The sequence below is a fragment of the Cibotium barometz genome, chromosome 7, assembly GCF_041138505.1.
Source record: "Cibotium barometz isolate CiBa-2024 chromosome 7, ASM4113850v1, whole genome shotgun sequence".
Taxonomy (NCBI): Eukaryota; Viridiplantae; Streptophyta; class Polypodiopsida; order Cyatheales; family Cibotiaceae; genus Cibotium; species Cibotium barometz.
Window position 1 is genome coordinate 24,451,821 of NC_141052.1, and position 23,356 is coordinate 24,475,176.

Consider the following 23,356-nt stretch of genomic DNA (forward strand, 5'->3'; position numbering starts at 1 on the left):
AATGGATTTAAGCCAATCCCATGATGAAAGCATGCTAGACACCCACCATGAAAGACGGGGGTGTCTCTTGCATCCTAGCTTTGTTCTAGCATTCTTTGCCTTATTATTTCTAGATTAGACTTTGACGCTCCCTTATTGAAAAACATGGGTGTGGAGCAGTCTTGTTCTCCATCTGTGTTATTATACAATTTGAGTTTAAGTTTTGTGCTATGAAATATTCTACATTGTGCAAGTGTTGTAGGGGTGTTGCCTTACATACAGTGCACGTTGTGTACGTTCTCACAGAAGATAGCCTTCTCTGGACTTAAAAAGTGCATCTAGTTCTTATCAATTATTGGCGAGGTGTTGTCCAATAACTTCCCTCTTGTGTGAGAGTACCATTATTTTTCTCTTTAACATATAGTGTTTTGAACGGTCAATGTGGGCGATTGCTAAAACAAGAAACGTCAAAGGCGTATTTTGCATCTTCTCTCCACGTTCGGCCGGGCTTCACACGCTCCTTTGGTTCCCTGCAAATCCATGGCGACCGCTCGTCTGATGGCTCTGTGGAACCACCCCGCTGGCCCCAAAACCAGTGAGTCCCTGTCTGATTAGTTTAGGATTTCTTGTTTTTCTGAGCAAGTTTACATGCCCTATATGTAGCTTTTAAACCACCTCGAGAGGCAGGATCAGCACTGGCTAGGAGATGGATCAAACATGGGTTTCTTACGGTCTTCTATTACACATGTAAGCACAAGCACATGCCAAGAGAAGGGTCCCTTTAAGAGTTTTGAGACTTCACTCGTGGCATGACAAGGGCAATTTTGTGGTGGACGAGAGCCTGACAGTGTTGGTGAAGAATGGGTGAATATAAGAGCTAGATGCTGAAGCATGTTGATCTCTGTTACTGGAATGTTGGAGAATTAGGTGGGTGTCAGTTTGTCTTGGATAATGAAACAGGATTGTGCTTTGGAAACGAGCCATGGATATACGCTGCTGCACTCCCGTTAGCAGAAAAGAAGGAACTTAAGTACAAGAGTGTATTTCAACCAACATTTTGATGCAACGTGATTGCTTTTTTTTCTTCAAGGATATTTGCAAATCTCCGAAAAGCTTTTGTTGTCTAGTGTGATGCACGTGGGAACAGCATTGGGACAGTTCTCATGCAAGAAGGACATGTGACAGCCTATGAGAGTTGTATATTACAGAATGCCGAGAAGCATTTATAGGTTTATGAGAAAGAGATGTTGACTCTAATTCATGCTCTTTCTACATGGAAACACTATTTGCTTGGGGCTAATTTCATCGTGCAGACAGATCATCAGACCTTGCGTTATTTTCTCACGCGCGACTAATTTAGAATATTCGAAAGATAGATAGACCAAAATATGTAAAAGTGACAAGTTTTGACATACACTTCATAGTAAGTTTAAAGTGACTGGTCACTAATAACTACTAGCGCACATATGTTATTCAGATTGATATTGAGGAGCTCGAGCATTATAGACACAGCAGTAACATGATGAGGAGAGCGACATAGTACGTGATGAGTATGAGAAGATATAGAGACAGCTTCATAGAGAGCTTGAGGACATTGATAGACGAGTCACTCGAGCTCAGTCTCAAGTTCTCACGACCATGTCTCTTACTTCTTTAGCTCAACAAAGTCATCCTTTTACACCAGGGTGTATACTCGTGGTGTACATTCGAGATGGAGAGCTGCCAGAGCGCCTGATAGAGGTGATCTAGAGTACAAGATACGGACGCTTCCAGAGGAGCGACTTGGACCGTCTACCTTTGGAGATATCAGGTACTGATGTATTAAGCGATGTGGAGAGGTAAAAGAGTGCACAGAGCGGAAGCAGAGTGGCACTAGAATGTGCTGAACAGAGAGTGCAAGAGAGAGAGAGATATGGAGCAAACTATGTTGAATATACTGAACCAAAATAGTCCCAAGCAAGAGACAGTGATAGTCTCATAAGTGAGGGAGCAAATAAGTACAAGACTCAATGAAAAATGAGAGGCCAGCACCCACTATTTATAGTGGGGAAGAGCTGGCCGACTGGAGCTCAGAAACAGGCCGACTGGAGCTGTTGGACATGGCTCACTGGAAAAATGCCAGAATGGCTGGGAAAAATCCCATAAAAATACTAAAAAAGGGGTGGCCAGCCCACAAGCAAGGGCCATACAAAAGGGGACCAAATGGGCACAATAAAGAGCAGAAACTGGGGATGAAAGTGCTAACATCCCCTCTCAGCACCAGATGCCGAACAAACTCCGAGAATCCGAAGATGAGGAGCCAAGGAAGCCTGAGAAACTGGCTTGGTAAACAAATCTGCAGCATTCTCTGCGGAAGGACAATACTCCAAACGTAAATCTCCAACAAGAACCCGTTCACGAACATAGTGATACTGAATCTCAATGTGTTGCGTACAAGCATGAAACACAGGGTTCTTGGCGATGGCGATGCAACTCTGATTGTCACACCAAAGAAGAGTAGATCCGGTAGGAGGACAGCCAAGCTCCTCCAATAATCTCCGCAACCATATCGCCTCACATGCAGCATAACAAACTGCACGGTACTCGGCCTCGGTAGAGGAAAGCGCCACAGCAGGCTGCTTTTTACTGCTCCAAGAAATGGCTCTAGACCCAAGTGAAAAAACACAACCAGTGGTCGAACGCCGTGTATCTGGATCTCCAGCCCAGTCTGAGTCAGACCATCCAACAAGAGTGTGTCCTTGGCCATAAAAGATGCCAAAATCCAGAGTGCCACGTAAGTACTGAAGAACTCTGAGAGCACACCGCCAATGCTGTTGACGGGGTTTGGATGAGAAGGAACTCAATAAACTGACTGCGAAGCATATGTCCAATCGGGAGTAGGTCAACCATACCAAACAACCAACGAGAACCCAATACTGTCCCTGATCAGTCCCAGGAGAAGCATCTAGAGAAGAAAGCTTCTCACCAATATTCAAAGGAGAAGATACTGGTTTGCACCCAGTCATCTGAAATCTGTCGAGAATCTCCCGAGTGTACTTCTGCTGAGAGAAGAAAATGCCCTTCGAGGTCTGCCAAATCTCAAAGCCAAGAAAATAGTGCAAGAGGTCCAGATCCGTCATCTCAAACTCTGTCTCCAAAGCATCCATAACAGAACGGATCCGCACAGAATAAGAACCTGTAAAGATGAGGTCATCAACATAGACCACAATGATAACAATCAACCCCCTCTCAAGGAGGATATAAAGGTTCAAATCTGCATGAGAACGGCGCAGGCCGAGCTTCTGAAAGAACTCATCAATCTGCTGGTACCAAGCCCGCGGAGCCTGCTTTAGACCATATAAAGCCTTCTTCAGCCGGTACACATGATCCTGTTTGCCCGGAACAACAAATCCTGGCGGCTGATCAATATAAACCTCCTGTGTAAGCTCTCCATTCAAGAAAGTCGACTTGATGTCCATCTGGAAAACGGGCCATCTATGATGTCCTGCAAGTGCAAGAACGGTACTAATGGTAGTCATCCGGGCCGTTGGAGCGAAGGTCTCATCGAAGTCGACACCAGGGCGCTGAGCATAACCCTTGGCAACCAACCTCGCCTTGTGCTTGTCCAAGCTGCCATCAGCTCGGAACTTTGATTTGAAAATCCAACGCACACCAATCACCTTACGCTGCAGAGGCCGAGGCACCAAAATCCAAGTGCCATTCCGTTCGATAGCATCCAGCTCTGTCTGCATAGCATGACGCCAAGACTCATGTGAAAGAGCCTCGTCTACAGAAGTGGGATCAGAAGGACCATTAATGATTGTAGACATAAGAGCATAATTAACAAACATGTTGCCCTCATGAATTTGTTTCCCTGTAACTCTGGAAGAACGCCGAAGAGAACCAGGCGGAGGAGCAAAAGGAAGCTCACGTAACCCAGAGTCACGAACTGTCTGATAATACCAACCAGGTACAGATCTGCTCGAACTCGTCGGAGGAGCAGGGTCATCATCATCTGACTGAGAATCCTCAGCTGGAGGTGTAACAGTAACAGCGGGAGCAGGAGGAGGAGTAGGAGGAGGAGAAGGAGGTGCAGGAAGAAGAAGCTCACCACCCCCCTCTGAAGATGTAGGAGTCTCGTCGAACACCACATCACAGCTCACAACAACTTTACCGGCTTGAGGATCATAAAGACGATATGCCTTGGACACAGTGCTGTATCCGAGAAAAGTCATGCGCTGAGACTTCGAGTCCAACTTGGAGCGGTGCTCCTTAGGCACATGAACATACGCGGTACATCCAAATATCCGGAAATGAACAACGGAGGGCTTCTCACCATGGAAAGCCTCATATGGAGTTTTGTCGGGAAGAGCAGCAGTAGGAGACCTATTATGAATGTAGACAGCAGTGGAAGCCGCCTCAACCCAGAAACGTCGAGGTAATGAAGAATGCTCAAGCATAGCACGGGCCATCTCCATAATGGTCCTATTCTTCCTCTCGGCAACTCCATTCTGAGATGGAGTATATGCTGTAGTAAGCTGTCTCCGAATGCCATGTGTCTTGCAATATTGCTGAAACTCCTGGGATGTAAACTCACCCCCTCCATCGGTCTTGAGAGCCTTGACGGAGTGACCGGTCTCTTTTTCCACCTCGGCTTTCCAATCACAGAAGTGATGAAAAGTCTCATCCTTGGTCTTCAGAAAGAAAACCCAAGTATATCTGGTAAAATCATCCACCATCACGAGCATGTACAACGCCTTACTCAAAGACGCGGTACTCATAGGACCACATAAGTCTGCATGAATGAGAGCAAGTGATGTCGAAGATCTGTGTGTCGCCTCCTTCGAAAAGGCGGCTCGGTGCTGCTTCCCCTGTAAACAAGAGGAACAAGGAGAAGACGGAGCCTTGATGGTTGGTAATCCATCAACCAACCCATCCTTCGAAGCTCGCTGCAGAAGCTGATAGCTCAAATGGCCAAACCAAGCATGCCAAAGAGCAGAAGAAGCACCAGAAGAAAGCAGAGCGGTCAGTTTGTAGAGGCCACTATCTTGGACTCCCTGAGCCAAGATGCTACCAGTCGCTTTATCACGAATGGTAATCTCATAACGAGAAAAGATCACCTCCGCACCCTGAGCTGTAAGAGCACTCACTGACAAAAGGTTAAAAGCCAAATCTGGAATATACAGAACGTCAGAGAAGTACCTCTTGTCCTCTTCAGAACGGAAGATGGGGATAGTGCCATGACCATGCACTGGCACAGAAGAAGAATCACCCAGAGTGATCTCGCCTGATTTGGCAGTGAAGTCCTCGAACCAATCTCGATGGGGTGTCATATGAGCAGTAGCACCGCTATCAACAATCCAAGACCGTGACTGAGAAGTCACAAGAGCAAGTATACGCCGAGTACTTACTAAGAGAAGAATTCCATCATCCTTCTTGGGTTGAGACACCGCCGTTGAGGAAGAGTTCTTTGCTGCTTCATCACGCTTCTTCTTGTGACATTGGGGTGACTTGTGACCCTTCTTGCCACAATAATGACATTCAATGTCCTTATTCTTTGAAGATTTGTTGTCTTTATCCTTATCGGAATCCTTGGAGTTCTTGTCAGAACCCCTTTACCTTTCTTTTGTTGAGACTTCCCTTTATCTCATGCTGCCAAAGCTCCATCAGGGCCACCGGAGGTGCCAGTCCGCTCCTCAAAGCGAGACTCTATCTGCATAATGGAGGGGAGAACTTCCTCCCAAGTAACTGGAACAGGACGAGGAGAAGAAACCAGAGACTGAAAGTATGCATCAAACCTCTCTGGAAGTTTGGAGAGCAGCCGAATAGCCATATCCTCTGTGGAGATGTCCTTGCCACAAACAGCAAGCTCGTCCCGGAGATCTTTCATCTTCGAGATGAAAGCAGATAAAGATGGAAACGCAGAAACTGATAAGTTCATAAGTTGCTTTTCCAATGCCAAAATCCGACCCGGAGACTTAATCTCATAGAGATCTGCAAAAGCCTTCCAAACTTCATGTGCCGCATCTGCTGTACGCACATGAGAGAGAACAGCATCCTGACTGTTCAACATTAGGAAGGAGAAAACGTCGATCATTCGACTGCCAAATATCAATCTGTGCCTGAGTCACACCACCGGAAGCAAGGGTGGGAGGGGTGGCATTGGCTGGTGTAACAAGCCAATCCCAGAGATCCACGCCATGCAAGGCCAATTTCACCTTCACCTTCCATAGGGTGTAGTTGGAACCATCCAACTTGGCAGACTCAGCAAACATATGAAGAGAAGTGGGAGTAGCCATCACAAGATTTGGGCTCAATCTCAAGAAATGCACAATCTCTGAAGAAAAGGTGTCCTCCACAGGTACCAAGAGTGCCACCAAAGCCTGCAACACCACAAGCCCCCTCTGCAAAGGGAAAGGACCACCGGAGAGGAAAACGCAGCAGTGAACAAGTGCTGTCCTGTAGAAAAACAGGCCGCCTGCAGTCCAATCTCCAAGTGGGCAATAAAACGCTGATCTCCAAGAGCCAGACGGCTGAATCGGTGAAGCCAATCTGAAGAAAAAACGACCAGCAGAGTGCTGTCCAGAAAACGCAGCAGCAAAAGCTATGGATCTGGAAGAAAACACAGAGGAGAAGGTGCTGAAAACAGGGCTGAATCTGGGGCAGCAGAAAGGTTGTTAAACCTGGAGCGATGATACCATGAAAGAGTGCACAGAGCGGAAGCAGAGTGGCACTAGAATGTGCTGAACAGAGAGTGCAAGAGAGAGAGAGATATGGAGCAAACTATGCTGAATATACTGAACCAAAACAGTCCCAAGCAAGAGACAGTGATAGTCTCATAAGTGAGGGAGCAAATAAGTACAAGACTCAATGAAAAATGAGAGGCCAGCACCCACTATTTATAGTGGGGAAGAGCTGGCCGACTGGAGCTCAGAAACAGGCCGACTGGAGCTGTTGGACATGGCTCACTGGAAAAATGCCAGAATGGCTAGGAAAAATCCCAGAAAAATACTAAAAAAGGGGTGGCCAGCCCACAAGCAAGGGCCATACAAAAGGGGACCAAATGGGCACAATAAAGAGCAGAAATTGGGGATGAAAGTGCTAACAAGAGGAAGCTGCTATGTGATTCTGATTGGAATCTATTCATCGATGGAGACTACTCATCATCCTTATCTTCAGGCTTAGATCATGATGAGTGAGTGTTGACTTATGAGACTTGATTTATTAGTCAATGGCCGTGTGGTGGCTGGTTGCTCTTACTAGTTAGTCATTAGCGCATTAGTATTTATTTCAGTGGTGACCACTAGCTAGTCACATTTTCAGGTTATAGCTACTAGCTACTAGCGGCTAGCCTTGTACTTTCATGATTTATGATCAAACATGTATGATGCCATATTAGTCTGTGTCGGCCATATGGCTATTGATGTTTATATTAGGATTTCGGATTCAATAGGACTTTATGTTGTATGCCCGTAGCTCATTTGACATTTATAGGACATCGATGTTTGAATTTTAATTGTTTTTGCGTGATTTTGTGTACTAGTGTTGCTAATTTATAAATGGTTTACAATATATATTTATTATATATATATATGCATTATTTTAAAAAAGTGAACGTACTTTAAGTACTTATCTCGGTGCGTACTTTATGTACTCGTTTGTGTATCAACCACTATTTAGGTGAGTAGAAGCCATTGTGCATGCCGAGGCTACCAAAGGAGCAGCAACAATAGGCCACCTGGTATTTCATAGGGGATTGGTGTATAGTGGTTGCGTATTTTAGGTATCATGCGGTACGGTACAGTATATGTACGAGTACATAAAGTATTCATCGGGATATGTAATTTAAGTACGTTCACTACGTTCACTTTTTTAATATTGTAAATATATAATAAATAAAAAAATATATCTTATAACCCATCTAGAATTTAGCAACACTGGTATACAAAATTACACAAAAAACAATTAAAATTCAAACACCTATTCAAACACTTATTTGCTGTACTAATTCTTTCTATTTGCTACTTCTCTTAGTGTTAGGCTTCATTATGGTTGAGTCTGCGCTGCATCTCCGGAGGTTTGACAAAAACTCAGTACGAAGGCCTTTGTGTGAATATATGCTCTCATGTGTGTGTGTGTGTGTGTGTGTGTGTCTGTGGAGTGCGTGTGTGAGAGCATATCTTGATACAGAGTTCTACACCCACTATTGGGCACTGATGACGTTAGTGGGGAGGTCGTAGTATCTAGTCCATACTATGCATAATGGAGTTGATAGTTATATAGTCTTGTGGGTTGACTGAAGTCCTACTAAATCCGTAATTCTAGTACAAATATTATAGCGATATGGCCGGCACAAAATACTATGATATTATATATATTTGGTCATAAATCATGAAAGTACAAGGCTAGCTAATAGCTACAAGGTGAAAATGTGACTAGTTAGTGGACACTACTGAAATAAATACTGATATGCTAACTACCTACTAGTAGGAGCGATCGGTCACTACAAGACCATTGACTAATAAATCAAGTCTCATGAGTCACCACTCACTCATTATCATCCAAGCTTGAAGATGAGGATGATGAGTAGTCTACATCTGTGAGGAGATTTCCATCTGAATCACATAGCGGCTTCCGTTTCACCACATCACCTGGTATATCGGTATCTGATATCTCCTCAACAATGGTAGAGGGCCCATGTCTCTTCTCTGGAAGAGTCTGCATCTGGCTTTGGATTACCTTCACCGATTGCTTTGGCGGCTTTTTATCTTAAATGTGTACCACGAGTATACACCCTGATGCCTCTAGAGGTGCAAGGACGTCTCGGCTGAGTTAAAGAAGTGAGGAAAGTGGTCGACCCTGATGCCTCTAGAGGTGCAAGGACGTCTCGGCTGAGTTGAAGAAGTGAGGAAAGTGGTCGTGAGAGCTCGAGTGACTCGTTTACCAATGCACTCGAGCTCTTTGTGAAGCTATCTATATACCTTCTCATGGTTATTGTGTACTATGTTGCTTTCCTCGGCATGCTGTTATTTGTGACGCTCGAGCTTCTCAACATCAACCTACACATCATGTATTCACTAGTAGTTATTAGTGACTGTCACTTTAAACTTTCTATAAAGTGTATGTCATAACTTGACTTTACATGTTTTGGTCTATCCATCTTTCGAAGATTCTGAATTAGTCGAAGGTTAGCTTTGCACACACCAATCACTCTAGTTGCGTTGTGCTCAGGTAGTTTCGGATCTTTGTGTGGATAAGAGAGTAGGAACTCCAGTTCCTCTCACTGGCTCCATAAGAACAATCCTTATATCCAGAAAGATTCAAGTATGTTGATATTAATAAGTGCTTAGTAAGTTAGTTGTAATAGACGTTCAAGCCTGCACCCTAGACGCCAGATATGAATGTTATAAACTTATATCAATATGTATTGTATATTATTACTTTGGATAATAGTCGAAGTGGAAGGGTTTTTTAGTTGGGACTAATGATATCTATATGTCTTCCACTAATTAAGAGATGTCTTACACACCTTTGGCAGCATAGAAACTTGATGACTATAGAATTCTCCAAAGTTATTGGAGTATCCTATTATCTCTCGGTGTATGTTTACTTGCTACTTATTCGTCAGAATACGACTCATGTACTAATCTCTTGTGGCTGGAAGTGTGGTGTCTGTGAAAAGATCCACACTCTTGTAGAGAGGATGCAATTGAGCGATGCATCCAATCTCATCTCCTCTCTACAAGGTGCAAAATCTCATCCACCCTATTAATGTAAACAACCATAAGTACATATTTTAAATAATGCTGTAACTCAAAATTGAAGAATTTTAAATGAAGATAAGAGAATAGTAATTTGAAATATAAAATATTGAATAAGAAATATAGACATTATAATTCATTATTCACGTAGCTTTGGAGATGACTGTGCATGTTGCAAGCTCTCTCATCTTTTGGAAAAGGTGATAGAGTATTCTCATGGTAGGTCTCTCCATATCTGTAACACGCAAGAGGATAAATAGGAGTTTTAAGACTATGGTGATGTCATGTACTTTTGTTCAGAACTCCTCATCTAGCACCTTTCTTTGAATGACCCTTGGGACTTCCTGATTTGCATTATGTATTTGCGTCCAAGGTACATCGACCCACTGATCAAAGAAGAGAATCTTGAACATCATACAAACGCTCCAAGACCAAATATATATAAGCAAATTTGGTCTTGGGAAGATCGTACGATATCTTTTGTATTATGGGAGCGAAAAATAGCCAATGCCTGGTGCTTCTTTCCAAAGAAAGAAGCTTTGCGTATCACATCGTCGATGAGAGGCTTCATCCAACTCAAGCTCCCAATATCCTTCATAAGAAGATCCAGGGGGCAAGGAGTCTACACAACGCTTGGAAACTCTTGTGTAATTGACTCACCCATCCTCTTACAGTTAGTGGCATTGTCTGTGACTATCTGCACCACGTTCTTTATCCCCACCTCCAAAATAATTTGACGAAGGTGGTGGTAGATAAAATAGTTGTGATCTGCTCCCTGCCTTACTGCATCAACTGCACAAAAAAAAAAGGTATCAACACATGAAGAGACCAAGATGTTAATTATGTGGCGCCGCCTCGTGTCACTCCAACTATCTGAAATGATGGTGCAACCAAACTTCTTCCAACCTTCTTTGATAGGTTGGAGAGAAGCCTTAATCGTCTCCTCTTTCTTCAACATGGTGGTTTTCATCTTTTTATACTCTAAACTTGTCCACCCATCCACATTGCCTACAGTTGTAATAGCGATAGTCTTTCTCTTCCATTGATCCGTAAATAACACATTGAAAAAGATATTGTACTCAATGGGAGTGTGCTCTATCTCAATCACTGTCCTACGTTGTTTCTCCTTGATCCAAGACATGGAGTGCAAGGAGGAATCAATGTTGCGTTGCCTAGGAGGCTGGCCAATAGGTGCTAAAGATGCTAGCACTTCCTCATCCTCAGAAACCCTAGTTCTCTTTCTGCTAGTAGTAGGTGCTGCATCTGTAGGCAAAGGATGCATACATTATCATCAACGATAGTGCTACGAATCTCTCTGCCATGTGGGAACTCCCTGGCGTATTCCTTTATAATAGCATCAGCTTTCCTATGGATTACTTGGGGCACCCACTAATATCCTTGCTCCCCATCTTTGACATGTGGCGGATGACGCGCGTGATCGAGCTAGACTCCCGCAAGGGACAATAATGGTACTTCCAATGACAGGTGCCTGAACCTGATAATGATATGGTGTTAAGGATGATGGTGTGTGCAGCCCAGTAAGGATTCGATGCCTTTGACATCTTGGATAAGCTGAAATTCCCAAAAATCAACATTAGAAGTTACATTATGGGCTGAATTTCTGAAAATGCAACAAAGAAACAACCAAGTATAATTTGGGAAGATAAAATTGGGAAATTGAGTGAAATACAAAAAACTATAGGAATTTGAGAAAGTTTCCTGAGATTCGGAGAATTTTGGGCATTTAGGGGGAAAAAAGGGGTGAATAATTCCCGAAAAAAAGGGGAGAATAATTAATTTTGAGAATTAAGGAATTGATGAAATTGAGAGAAATCAAAGAAAATTGGGGAGTAAATTATGGGGATTTAAATTGGGACAAATAGTAGCATTAAAATTAATTTAATTAAGGTTTTAAAGAGAGAGAGAGAGAGAGAGAGAGAGAGAGAGAGAGAGAGAGAGAGAGAGAGAGAGAGAGAGAGAGAGAGAGAGAGCCGTACCCCAACTCATTGCCGAGATTGCTTTTCATTGCCCCCCTCGCCTCTGCTTCATGCCATAGTTCAAGTCGGTGTAACCGCAAGTACGATAGTAGCAGGTACGACAACTCGTCAAGGTATGGACAACATGGCAGCACAGAAAACAAGAGAAAAGCGAAAAAACAAATGTACAAGATCTTATTAGTTTAGAACATCGACATTTTTTGGGATAACAAAAAATATTAGCCACATCAATTATTCCGTACGATGTACGGATGGAATAGATTCGTACAATATGGATTGAATGAATCCGTACTAGTATAGAATGGAACTATGGATCGGCAGGGCTTAGGATCAAGCTGGAAATCTAGGGTATTGGAGAGGGTGTGGGTGTTCAAGGAGAATAGTCGAGTGTCACAGCTTGTAATGAATTATTTGCAGGTGAGGCACCTCCTGGTAAAGACCGATTTCGTGGAGATTATACGGCGAATTGGAATAGAGAGACCCATGCATGAGTATCGCTGTAGAAGAAAGGTATAATGGTGAAGATATTCTTGGGCAGGGTTGACGACGAAGATCCACACGTGGAATTGGCGAGGCTGGGAGGTAGTTGTTAGAAGTCATCTCTTGTCTATACATATACACCAGGGCCTTTGTTGTGGGTGTGCCCGCCCTTATCAGGTGCTTTCTCATTTTTTCCCCACTCTCTGGATTTTCCCCCCATTTTTCCCTATTTTTCTGTGGCATGGGAGGGAGTCTTGTAGTGGCAGGAGGACCTTGAACCTTGGCCGACTGCATTTGTGGAGACTCTGGAGGTGGCCAACTGATTTGCATGAGTTGTGGACTTCCCTGATGTTGGCCGACCCCCTTTGCTGCTGGCCGACTGTGTATTTTACAGTCGTGGGGATTTTTGTGTCCTCTCGCCTGCCCTACAACAGGCCAACTGCTATTGGGGGGCCATATAAAATGGCCCCCAACCCCCTTGTCATTGTTGTATCATTTCCCGGGATCTTCTTGTGTATATAGAGCTGAGTTACACGCCTCTACCTCTCTATCTCTTGTGCTGTTATTTTCTGCACTGCGTTTTGCTCGTGTTCCCAGATGTGGTCATCATCTCCGCTGCGTATTCTGATATGGTATCAGAGCCTAGGCTCTAGATAGTTCTTGGGATTTGTGTGAGCAAGAGGGGGACCGTTGTGTTGCTGATTGGTGGACTGTACGGGACTATTCGAGGAGAGGTGAAGCCAGAGGACGGCGGGCTGATTTGCTGGACAGCCACTTGCAGGTGTTAGTTCTTCTTTGTTCCCACCCACCTACCCTTTTTCAGTATACATCCCCGCAATGGCAGATCTGTTTGAGATGGCCGAGAGGCATGTGAAGATCCCGACACTCCCCACGTTCCTAGTGGACCATCAGTTGGACGGGAACAACTACGGCATATGGAAGGTTATGATGGAATCTGTTCTGGAGTCTTACGACCTCGCTGATTTTGTCGTTGTTGGGGTTCCATGGCCGGAAGTAGAGAAAGGGGAGTTACCGTCGATCCGAAAGGACCGGGAGGCACAGGCACAGATGTGGGATCGTGTCAACGCCAGGGTCCGTTCGTTTATCTTTCTCAACTGCACACCGTAGGTAATCAATCATGTAAAGCATATGACGCTGGCCAGAGGTATATGGCAGCATTTGGCCTCTCTTTACAACAGGGTATCGCCCATGAAGAGGATTTCCTTGGAAGTACAGATGCGGGTTATGAGCCCTACAAAGTCGTCGACGATGCGGAAGCATATACAAGCTGCAGGCTCTTCAGCAGGAAGTTCTTTAGGCTGGGAAGGAGATATCGTCAGAGGACATGGCCATAACGTTGCTGTCGCACTTGCCCTCTCAGTACTCAACATTTTACTCGTCTTTGATTACCAGTGGTGGCAGGCTCAACACCATCACGTGGGAGGAGCTTGTGCCCATGGTCTTGGACCAGGAGGAACGATTCACGAACCCTCCTCAGGGTGGAGGTTCGGAGAGGCCTTAACTGGCCAACGGTCGAAAGGCCGTAACACGGGCAAAGGGAAGGCTTCGTCGGAGAAGTCTTCTGAGAAGAAGTCCGTTACTGACCGCGAGAAACTAAAGGCAGAGAGGACCTGTAATGATTGTGGTGAGAAAGGCCACTATTGGAGGTAGTGTCCCAAGCGGAAGACCGAGAAGGGTGAAGATTCCTCAGTAGCAATCATGAAGACTCCGGCTTTTGTGCACCTGGAGGTGATGGACACCGATGTTTCATTTTCTTCAGGCAGGGAGGAGATTGGAGGATTCTCCGCAACGGATACTCGGGAGTGGATTCTAGACAGTGGTGCTTCTAGGCACGTGACTCCTTCCCGTTCAGATTTACAGGATCTCTGCAAGTGTTTTGGTCACATTCTTACTGGGGATACATCCACTATCCCAATTCACAGTGAGGGCAGGATGGAGATAGTTCCCGATGGCAGAGGGGGGAAGCATTCCTCCCAGGTGTTGTATGTTCTGTCACTTGGTTTTCATCTGTTGTCAGTGCATCAGGTTTGCAAGACTGGCGTACGGGTGGAGTTTGATGAGCATTTTGTTGCTCTCTGGGACAAAGCAACAAGCCAGGTGGTTTGGGAAGACGGAGTGGAGAATGGAGTTTACAAGCTTTCAGCACTCTCTCTCCCAGGTCCTCAGGATTGTGATGAGTGGCAATCTGGTAATGGCCACTTAAATGTGGATACGCTGCAGGTACAGGCTTTACGGGACCAGATGGTGGATAGCTTGCCAGTAGATGGCAGCAGTTGGCAGGAACTTTCCAGTACTGATGTTGGTGGTTCTTGTGTTCGTCAGTTAGAGGAAACTGAATAGGTAACTTATGCTCTGATGTCTCGTAGTATTCGGAACAAAGAACCTCCTGTAGATGAGGATGTTCTTTCCATGGGGACCTTTCAGAAAGCCAGGCAGGTGGCAGTTGATTACTTGCAGAAGGAGGTGTATACTCCAGCCTTTTTCGTTCCGGATTCAGAGAGGGTGGTTGACAGGTTTCAGAAGGCCTTGCGTGGTCTTCAGCAGGTTTCCAGGACTAGGCTTTGCACCGTAACAGGTTTTGATCCTTGTGAGCAGTGTGATGCCTCTTTGACTCAGAAGCAGAATGGTTCATTGATCTGGTTGATGGACACCAAATTGGACGTGAGCTTCCTGATGAGGCTGTTGGGCTCATGGTTGCAGATGACTCTTTGGGAGGCAGGATTGCGTATCCTGTGGTTTCTGCGGCATGAGAAGGATCATGGACTCTTGTACATAGAAGGGGGATTGATTGATGGAGTCCAACTCCACAGTTGGAGTGACTCAGTTTGGGGAGGAGATCCGGACACGAGGAGATCTACTTCAGGCCCAGGAGCAGTTTTATGGAGCAGTAAGAGGCAGTCATCTTTCGCCTTGTCGAAGACAGAGGCAGAGTACCGGGCTTCTTGTGATGCTGCTTGTGAGGTGGTGTGCATTGCAGGATTGGGCTTCCACTGGAGGAACCCATGGTCATCCAGAGGCACTTTGTTCGTGAACAGATCATTGCTGATGACATCTTGCTAGAGTTCTGTTCGACAGAGGACAGTACGATGGACGTCTTCACGAAGTCGCTATCTCAGGATTTGCTCAGGCGGCACCCCAGCTCACTGTGGTTGGTTTTGACAGCCAGGAGCTGAGAGGGGGTGTTAGAAGTCATCTCCTGTCTATACATATACACCAGGGCCTTTGTTGTGGGTGTGCCCGCCCTTATCTGGTGTTTTCTCATTTTTTCCCCACTCTCCGTATTTTCCCCCCATTTTTCCCTATTTCTCTGTGGCAGGCAGTCTTGTAGTGGCAGGAGGACCTTGAACCTGGCCGACTGCATCTGTGGAGACTCTGGAGGTGGCCGACTGATTTGCATGAGTCGTGGACTTCCCTGATGCTGGCCGACCCCCTTCGCTGCTGGCCGACTGTGTATTTTACAGTCGTGGAGATTTTTGTGTCCTGTCGGCTGCCCTACAGCAGGCCGACTGCTGTTGGGTGCCATATAAAGTGGCCCCCAGCCCCCTTGTTATTGTTGTATCATTTTCCGGGATCTTCTTGTGTATATAGAGCTGAGTTACATGCCTCTACCTCTCTATCTCTTGTGCTGTTATTTTCTGCACTGCGTTTTGCTCTTGTGTTCCCAGATCTGGTCATCATCTCCGCTGCGTATTCTGACAGTAGTGTGCTACCTGAAGGGTCAGATATGGGTGAAGGCAGAGGAGTAAGCACTGGAGAGGGTTCCCGAGGAAGGGAATACTTGAGATAGCTAAACTTGTAAACTTCCTCAGCCATAAGCCACACAAATGTGCAGGTGGTGGGGTTTACTCAAAAGTTGTAATGTGTGTCCAACGGATGAGGGTAGGAGTTTTGAGTCCATAATGGTCTCTGTAACGTGGAAATGCCACAATTGTAACAATGTAAGTACCCAAGGAATGGAATGAGCACACCTGATTGTTGTTAACAGGGGGCAGCTAGGATGCACGAACTCAAATCTATAGAGGCACCATTAGAATTGAAGAAGACCTGCATGCATGGTGTTGCCAAGGTCGTGCAGAAGAGGCATACTGGGCTGGTAGCTATGTGTAGGCAAGAGTTGAGGTGCTAAAAAATGACGGAGTGGCTGCAAATCGCTAGGCAACTGGCAGTTAAGTTCATCTTGTGTGTAAATGGGCTGGCCGAATAAGCTACGTAGGGGTAAATCGTCAAAACCATGATATGTTTTTTGTTTAATGTTTGAAGATTTTGATGGGCTGAATATAAGGCTAAGGTTGTAACCTTAGGTGTGTAAATGGGAAGAGTCGTGCCTCTTTGTAAAAGACGATTCAACCCAACAATCATGCCTATTGGTGCCCAACGATTATGCCCGTTGGTGAAGCATGTTGCTGGAGGGGTGGATAGGAACAAAATCGTTGACTGAGCCTCCCCGATTCCCTCCCCACACCACCCTTCCTCAATCGTGCATGGATGAAACCATCGCCTCCGCCTTGAATTTAGATATGTTTTGTCACTTTCCATGAGTTTCTTTTGGTGAGAAAAGAAGTTTTATTACATAGTTAAGAAAAAAGGGGGCAATTAGGGTTCTCATTCATTCTTTCTCTTCCATACAACTCAGGCTATGGCTAGGTTTTATGGGTTCTCTAGGATTATGAAGCATGAGCCTTAGGTGTGGGCATCTCACAGGGTGGAACTTGAGAGTTCTCATACCACTGTAAGGAATTTCTAGTCTAATAATATTTATAAGACATGGTTAAAGACTTAATACTGAAAGTCAAGAAAATAGAGCAGAAAGTTGAGTGTCATTGCATTGAGACAAGGGCCATTCTTATAAAGGGCCTGAAGTGGTACAAGTGAAGAGTTACATTCCAAATGCAGGGGTGGCTCTTGATCAAAGAATTGTCTTTTGAGTGAACATGTGTGTCTCTAAGGTGAAGGGTCATATCCTTTAGATAAGACATGCCTCTTCAACATAACCCTTGGGACGCGGGAGACAACCTTTGAATAGTGTCTCTTCACTAAGAATGATGATTAGGTTGTAATTAAGAGAGGTTAAGAGAGAGTAGTCACAAATCATGACACACTTGTTCGATACTCTTCCTTGATTCCCGGCTTTGGGAGATGCTCCCTGAATACCCGTAGGTGTGTCATTGTGGATCCGAGCTGCGAGGAACTGAATGGATCTTCACGATTGTCAAAGCTTCGTGAGTGGGACTCCTCAAGCTGGCATGGCAGACTTTGAATAGCCTAGTCCAAATTTAAAGTAGCCCATTTGAGAGTCCTCCCAGCATGAAGGAAGCAAGAATCTGACAAGCCTTGATCAGCAAAAGTTTTGTGTGTTTTCCCTATGGACATGGCAGACTTTGAATAGCCTAGTCCAAATTTAAAGTAGCCCATTTGAGAGTCCTCCCAGCATGAAGGAAGCAAGAATCTGACAAGCCTTGATCAGCAAAATTTTTGTGTGTTTTCCCTATGGACATGAGTCAGGCACGTGCTCCTACATCTTTTGGGGTACCTGGGATGGCAGTTGGGATCACGTTGCCAACATTGTTGCAGCCATCTTTAGAGAGTGGTTGTGTGATGGTTGTGGGAGGATCTCACTGAGGACAGCCTCAGGGCCTCAACAGCATATCCAGGTGATTGCCTTCCATAGCAGAATTGCCTTACAGACCCTGTGCATGGTAGTTGCTCTAGCCTCTAGACCTCTCGTGTGGAGTGTGGATTTTGGAGGACCAATCCTGGCTTGATTACACTGGATTCGGCTGGACAAAACCCTCAACAAATCCTGGCTACCCTTCTTTGCCTGTTGGCTCATCTTAGGTGTCAGATCAAGCTTCATTGGTGTGGCCATACTCCCTATTTCAGCAACACTGGCTAGCTGAGGCTACGAGATATCCTGTTCTAGTGGAGTTCTAGTGACACTTTGGAGCAGCCTTTGTCCATGCAAGCTCTTCTGCACTGGGAGTCTGGGCGGGTTGGATGGGCGGCTAGAAAGGTGGTCAGGTCATGTGGGCAAGCGGATGAGTGTCGTGGGTATCTAGGTCGAGCAGTCAGACCAGTTAGCAGATGAGTGAGACCAGCCTACCATTAGTCAGATCAGCACACCTTGCCCAGCCCAAATCATAATCATCACAGGTCCCAATATTTGTGACCTGCAGACAGTTCTAGATTTTTCCAAGTATTCAGATTGCATAAGTCCTACAGACCGAGTCTTTACTTCACTATAGTCTTTTCTCTTTTGATGATGGAGAAGGGGGGGGAGGCAGGTGACACCAAGGGAAGAGGGGTCGAAGGAGGTGGCGCTGGTGAAATGGCGGGGAAGCAGTGGGCAGGCAGGTGGCGGAGGGCAGTGATGGGGCGGGCCAAAAGGCGGGAAAGGGGGCAGGTTGGGGGTGCATTGGAGGTAGGAAGGTGGGGGCAATCACATGCAGCATGGCAGGAGGGGAAGCGGGAGGGCGCATGCATAGGTGGTGCAGGGGATGGGAGGGATGGACGAAGGTGAAGGAGTGACATGCTAGCTATGGGGGGAGCTCCAGCTCTTCTCACCGATGCATTCCTCTTCCCACGGAAAGCAGAGTTATGTAGACCTTGGATGAATACTTGTTCTATAAAAGCCAAGGATTATGGATAGCTGCAATGTTGTGATTATGAATACCCAACTTGTTGGAGTCGGGACTTTGGCTACTTCCGGAGCAAGGATTCCATGGCTTGATTGTAGTGTGCCATGTATGATTAGATCAAGCTATGGCTTGATTGTGGACTGTGCATGCTACGTATGTAATACCAATCCTTAGGGCTAGGGCCTATAGGGGAAGCAGGCGGATATAGGTGGCGAGGGTTTGTGAGGGCAAAAGAGACCAAAGGACCAAATATATCAGAGTAAAACACACAGCATGCAATGGTGATGTGAATATAAAAGATGAAGTCCAGTATAGGAGCTCTATGTGAGACTCCGAATAAGCAGAGAGAGTTGCTGTCCCATAAAACGCAGTTAACAGAGCTGGAGTGATCTTGATGAAAGCGCTGACATAAGCCTGATGCAAACGCTGAAGACAATCTGATGTAGATGATGAAGTCAGCCTGATGTAGGCGAAGTAAATGCTGTTGTGAGCCTGATGTAGGCGATGAAGTCCAGCAGCAATAGGCGAACCTGAAGTGGGCTGCGAAAACACTGATGTGAGGTTGATATAGGCGGCCATTTCAGCAGCAGTTGGCGCAGCAGATGAACCTGTTGTAAGGTGGCGTATTCTGACCAGCAGGAGGTGGTGATGCTCACAGTGAGGCGCAGTTCATGAATAGTCCAGCAGGTGATGAAACGCAGAAGAGAAACGCAGCCTGAGGTGCAGGGCGCCAAAGTCCACGTGGATGTTGTGGATGATGAACACGAGAAGAGCTTCATATTTATATGAGATTTTGAGCGGCCAGGGCTGAATAAATACCTGTTTTTGGGTATATTTTCACATAGGTTCATTACTAATAAATCCATGGGTACTAGCTATCTATGATTGGATGGTTATTTATAGTAGCAATAGTCACTATGTAAGTGACCATAGTTGTCAGGTACGATACCGTATGGTTCGTATGATAGGATACCGTACGGGAAACTATGGTACGATATAAAGTTTTTTCTTCTCGTACGATAAAATACGGTGTTTTAAAAAAATACTTATAAACTTAGGTATTTCCAAGTCCAAATATGGAGTATTTTAGAAAGGAGGGAAGCATCATAGTACAGAGGAAGCTCAAACAGCCATAGATAAGCAAAAGAAAGACCATTACCTACCAAAAAAATATTTTTTTTGGGGGAAAAAATCTAGTTTTGAAAAAAAAAATCGGGGAAAAAAATATTTTTTCTGATAAAACCCACACGAGTACGTACGGTATTCCGTACGATAAGCCATCGTACGTTGTACGGAAAACAACCCTGTAAGTGACTTATGGGTTATTATCATTATGGCTTGAGAGTTAGTTTGTGCCTGGACCAAGAGTTGTCATACTCTTGCTTCGGACATGGCGGACCATAGATAGTCTTGTTGAGGGCATGTACGGGTGGCATTGGTGGTATGTGTTGGGATTAGGGTTAGAGTTTGCACCAATGCACAACACAGACACACACAATGAAGCAGTCGTGAGAAAGAATGAGACAATACTCTATATTGTGATTGAGTGTACCACAATGCTAGTACAAAAGATAAAGTGAGAGTGACCTAAAGTACAAAAGTCACTTCACACTGTTAGAATACGTAGCGGAGATGATGACCAGATTTGGGAACACGAGCAAATGCAATGCAAAAAACAACAGCACAAGAGAGAGAGAGAGATAGAGGCGTGTAACTCTGCTCTATATACACAAAGAATATCCCGTAATGATACACAAGTGGCAAGGGGATGTGGGGCCATTTTATATGGTCCCCAAAGAGCAATCGGCCTGTTGTAGGGCAGCCGACAGGGCCTGAACCTCCACGACCAGCCATGATCACGAGTCGGCCAGTAGCAGGGGTGTCGGCCAGCTCATGTGGGAGGTTGTGGACCTGAAGCAACACAATCAGCCAGCACCAGCATGTCCAAATGCAGTCGGCCAGCTTCAGAGGTCCTCCTTCCACCACAGGGCTGCCACCAAAGCCACAAAAATAGGGAAAAATGGGGAGTGAGGAAAAATGAGAAAACACCTATGAGGCCGGGCACACCCACAACAAAGGCCCTGGTGTCAACATAAAGACAGGAGATGACTTCTAACACCCCCTCTCAGCTCTTGGTTGTGAAACCAACCACAGGGAGCTGGGGTGCCGCCTGAGCAAATCCTGAGATAGCGACTTCGTGAAGAGGTCCACCGTACTGTCCTTCGTCGAAGAGAACTCTAGCAAGATGTCATCAGCAACGATCTGTTCACGAACAAAGTGCCTCTGGATGACCATGGGTTCCTCCAGTGGAAGCCCGATCCTGCAATGCAACCTCTGCAGCCTCACCACCTCACAAGCAGCATCACAAGCAGCCCGGTACTCTGCCTCTGTCGATGACAAGGCAAAAGATGATTGCCTCTTACTGCTCCATAAAACTGCTCCTGGGCTTGAAGTAGATCTCCTCGTGTCCGGATCTCCTCCCCAAACACTCCTACCGTGGAGTCGGACTCCATCCATCAATCCCCCTCCTGTGTAAAAGAGTCCATGATCCTTCGCATGCCGCAGAAACCACAGGATACACAATCCTGCCTCCCAAAGAGTCATCTGCAACCATGAGCTCAACTGCCTCATCAGGAAGCTCCCGTCCAATCTGGTGTCCATCAACCAAATCAATGAACCATTCTGCTTCCGAGTCAAAGAGGCATCACACTGCTCACAAGGATCAACACCTAATACGCGACAAGAAGGTAAGTATGCATTATTTTTTATCTAAAGAAGTACCATCAAGAATGGTCAAAGATAAGGCATCGAGATGTTGCCATGAGGAAAGACCAGATGCACAAGATCACCAGATTGGGCTAGTACTTGAAACATATGAAACATTTGTATTCCACAGTTGAGGACAAGTGCGATATAAGAGGGAGGGAATGTAACTATCCCTTCTAACTCTTTTCACATGATGGAACACATGCCCGGACACATGGACAGGTTGATGAAAGCATGGGAACCTCATGAAATTGGCTTAGGAAAAAGCACCAGCTTTGGTAAAAAAGCAAGGAAAAGCAAAAAGTCAAACTGAGTTGACCGTGAGCTAAGGGCACCATTGGAAAGAGGAAACTGAGCCGGATCAAAATGCTAGAAGCTGCTTTTCCAAAAACTAGCTCTAGGGCCAAAAAGCAAGGCCCTGAAGCTAGAAAAGAAATAATTCAAGACGAGTAATATTTTATTATCATTAAAATATAAAACCAAAAAGACAAAAGCAAAGCAAAAAGCTTTGCTAGAGCTTTTCTGGCAAAAAGCGGGGCTCTCCCCAAGTATAAAAAGGAACCTTGAGCCTCTCTTTTGGGATCAAGGTTGTGAAGAGCAAGGTTATCATCACCATCATCTTCATCATTTCCTCGCTGCCATTGCCGTTGTGGATAGCTACTTGCGCCAGCCTCCCTCTCGTCGGTTGTGCCACCGATCGCAGCCTGTGCCGCTAGCGCCGCCGCCCTGCGTTGCCTATGCAACACCGCCAACAGTGCTGCAAGTGCCACTAGCAGTAGTGGTAGTGCCGCCCTCAACCGCCAGCGTTGCCATGTGTACACTTCAGCCTTTTGGTAAGAGATTTGACTCCAAATTCATAAATCCGCCATCAGGGTTAAGGTTTCCATCGCCAACTTGGTGTTTGCTTTCTTGAGGATTTTCTGTAGATTGGAGATTTAGTTTTTTTGGACATCTTTGAGATTTGGGATTTGATATCAGATTCTGGACATTGGTACTAGCCTGATGAGAGACTCTTGTGGGTCATCTTTGTGGTGTGCTCGGCATCAGAGATCTTGTGCCTCGACATTGACTTCGACCCAGATTTCTTCATTGACATATTTGTTTGATATTGTATTCATTGATTGTATTGGTCTTGGCTTGGAAAAGCTCGTGGATTGTTCCTAAATAAATTCCTGAAAGGGAGTGGGGCCTGTTCCCCGCTTAGTGTGGTGTATTCTGCAAGTTCTCTACACCCTTCTCTCTCTTTTTTTTTTCCGGGAAAAAGATCCTTCAATCAGTTAAAGAGAAACAGCCACAAAGGGCTAGGTACAACCATGAAGGACTAAATACAAACTCGCCTCATATAAGGGTGGGAAACAAGTGATCATAAGGGGAAGAGATGCTTCTCCTCTGGCTGGCTGCTCTGTGAGGAGAAGGCTATCTCATAGGGGGGGAGGGGGGGGATAACCACATAGGTGGTTTGTAATGCCAAATGGGGTCACCGCGTCTATCTGTGAGGAAAGGGCCAGGCCTCCAAAGCCTCAAGAAGCCTTCCCACTGCTTCCGCATGCGGTCAGAAGCTCCCTGTAACTTTTCCCATTGATCGCGGAGGGTGTGAATGATATCAAGCCATATGCTCCTGATGGTCTCACCCGGCAGAGTGTGGGCACCCTTGATGGCCCAGTGGCTAGTACTTGAAACCGGCCTCTGGTAGAAACCAAAGTGCAGTAGACTATCAGTCACCCAATCCAATTGTAGT

The 23,356-nt window shown here is 45.6% G+C and overlaps 1 protein-coding gene across 1 annotated transcript in view; it reads left to right on the top strand.

Moving 5' to 3' along the window:
- Positions 1-409: 409 nt before the first annotated feature.
- Positions 410-23,356, top strand: part of LOC147636808 (mitochondrial pyruvate carrier 4-like) — a 76,616-nt gene continuing 53,669 nt past the window's right edge. The window contains exon 1 of the mRNA XM_086800366.1: positions 410-574. Coding sequence (XP_086656492.1) covers positions 520-574 — 55 coding nt within the window. The 5' untranslated portion in view covers positions 410-519. The remainder of the gene's footprint in view (positions 575-23,356) is intronic.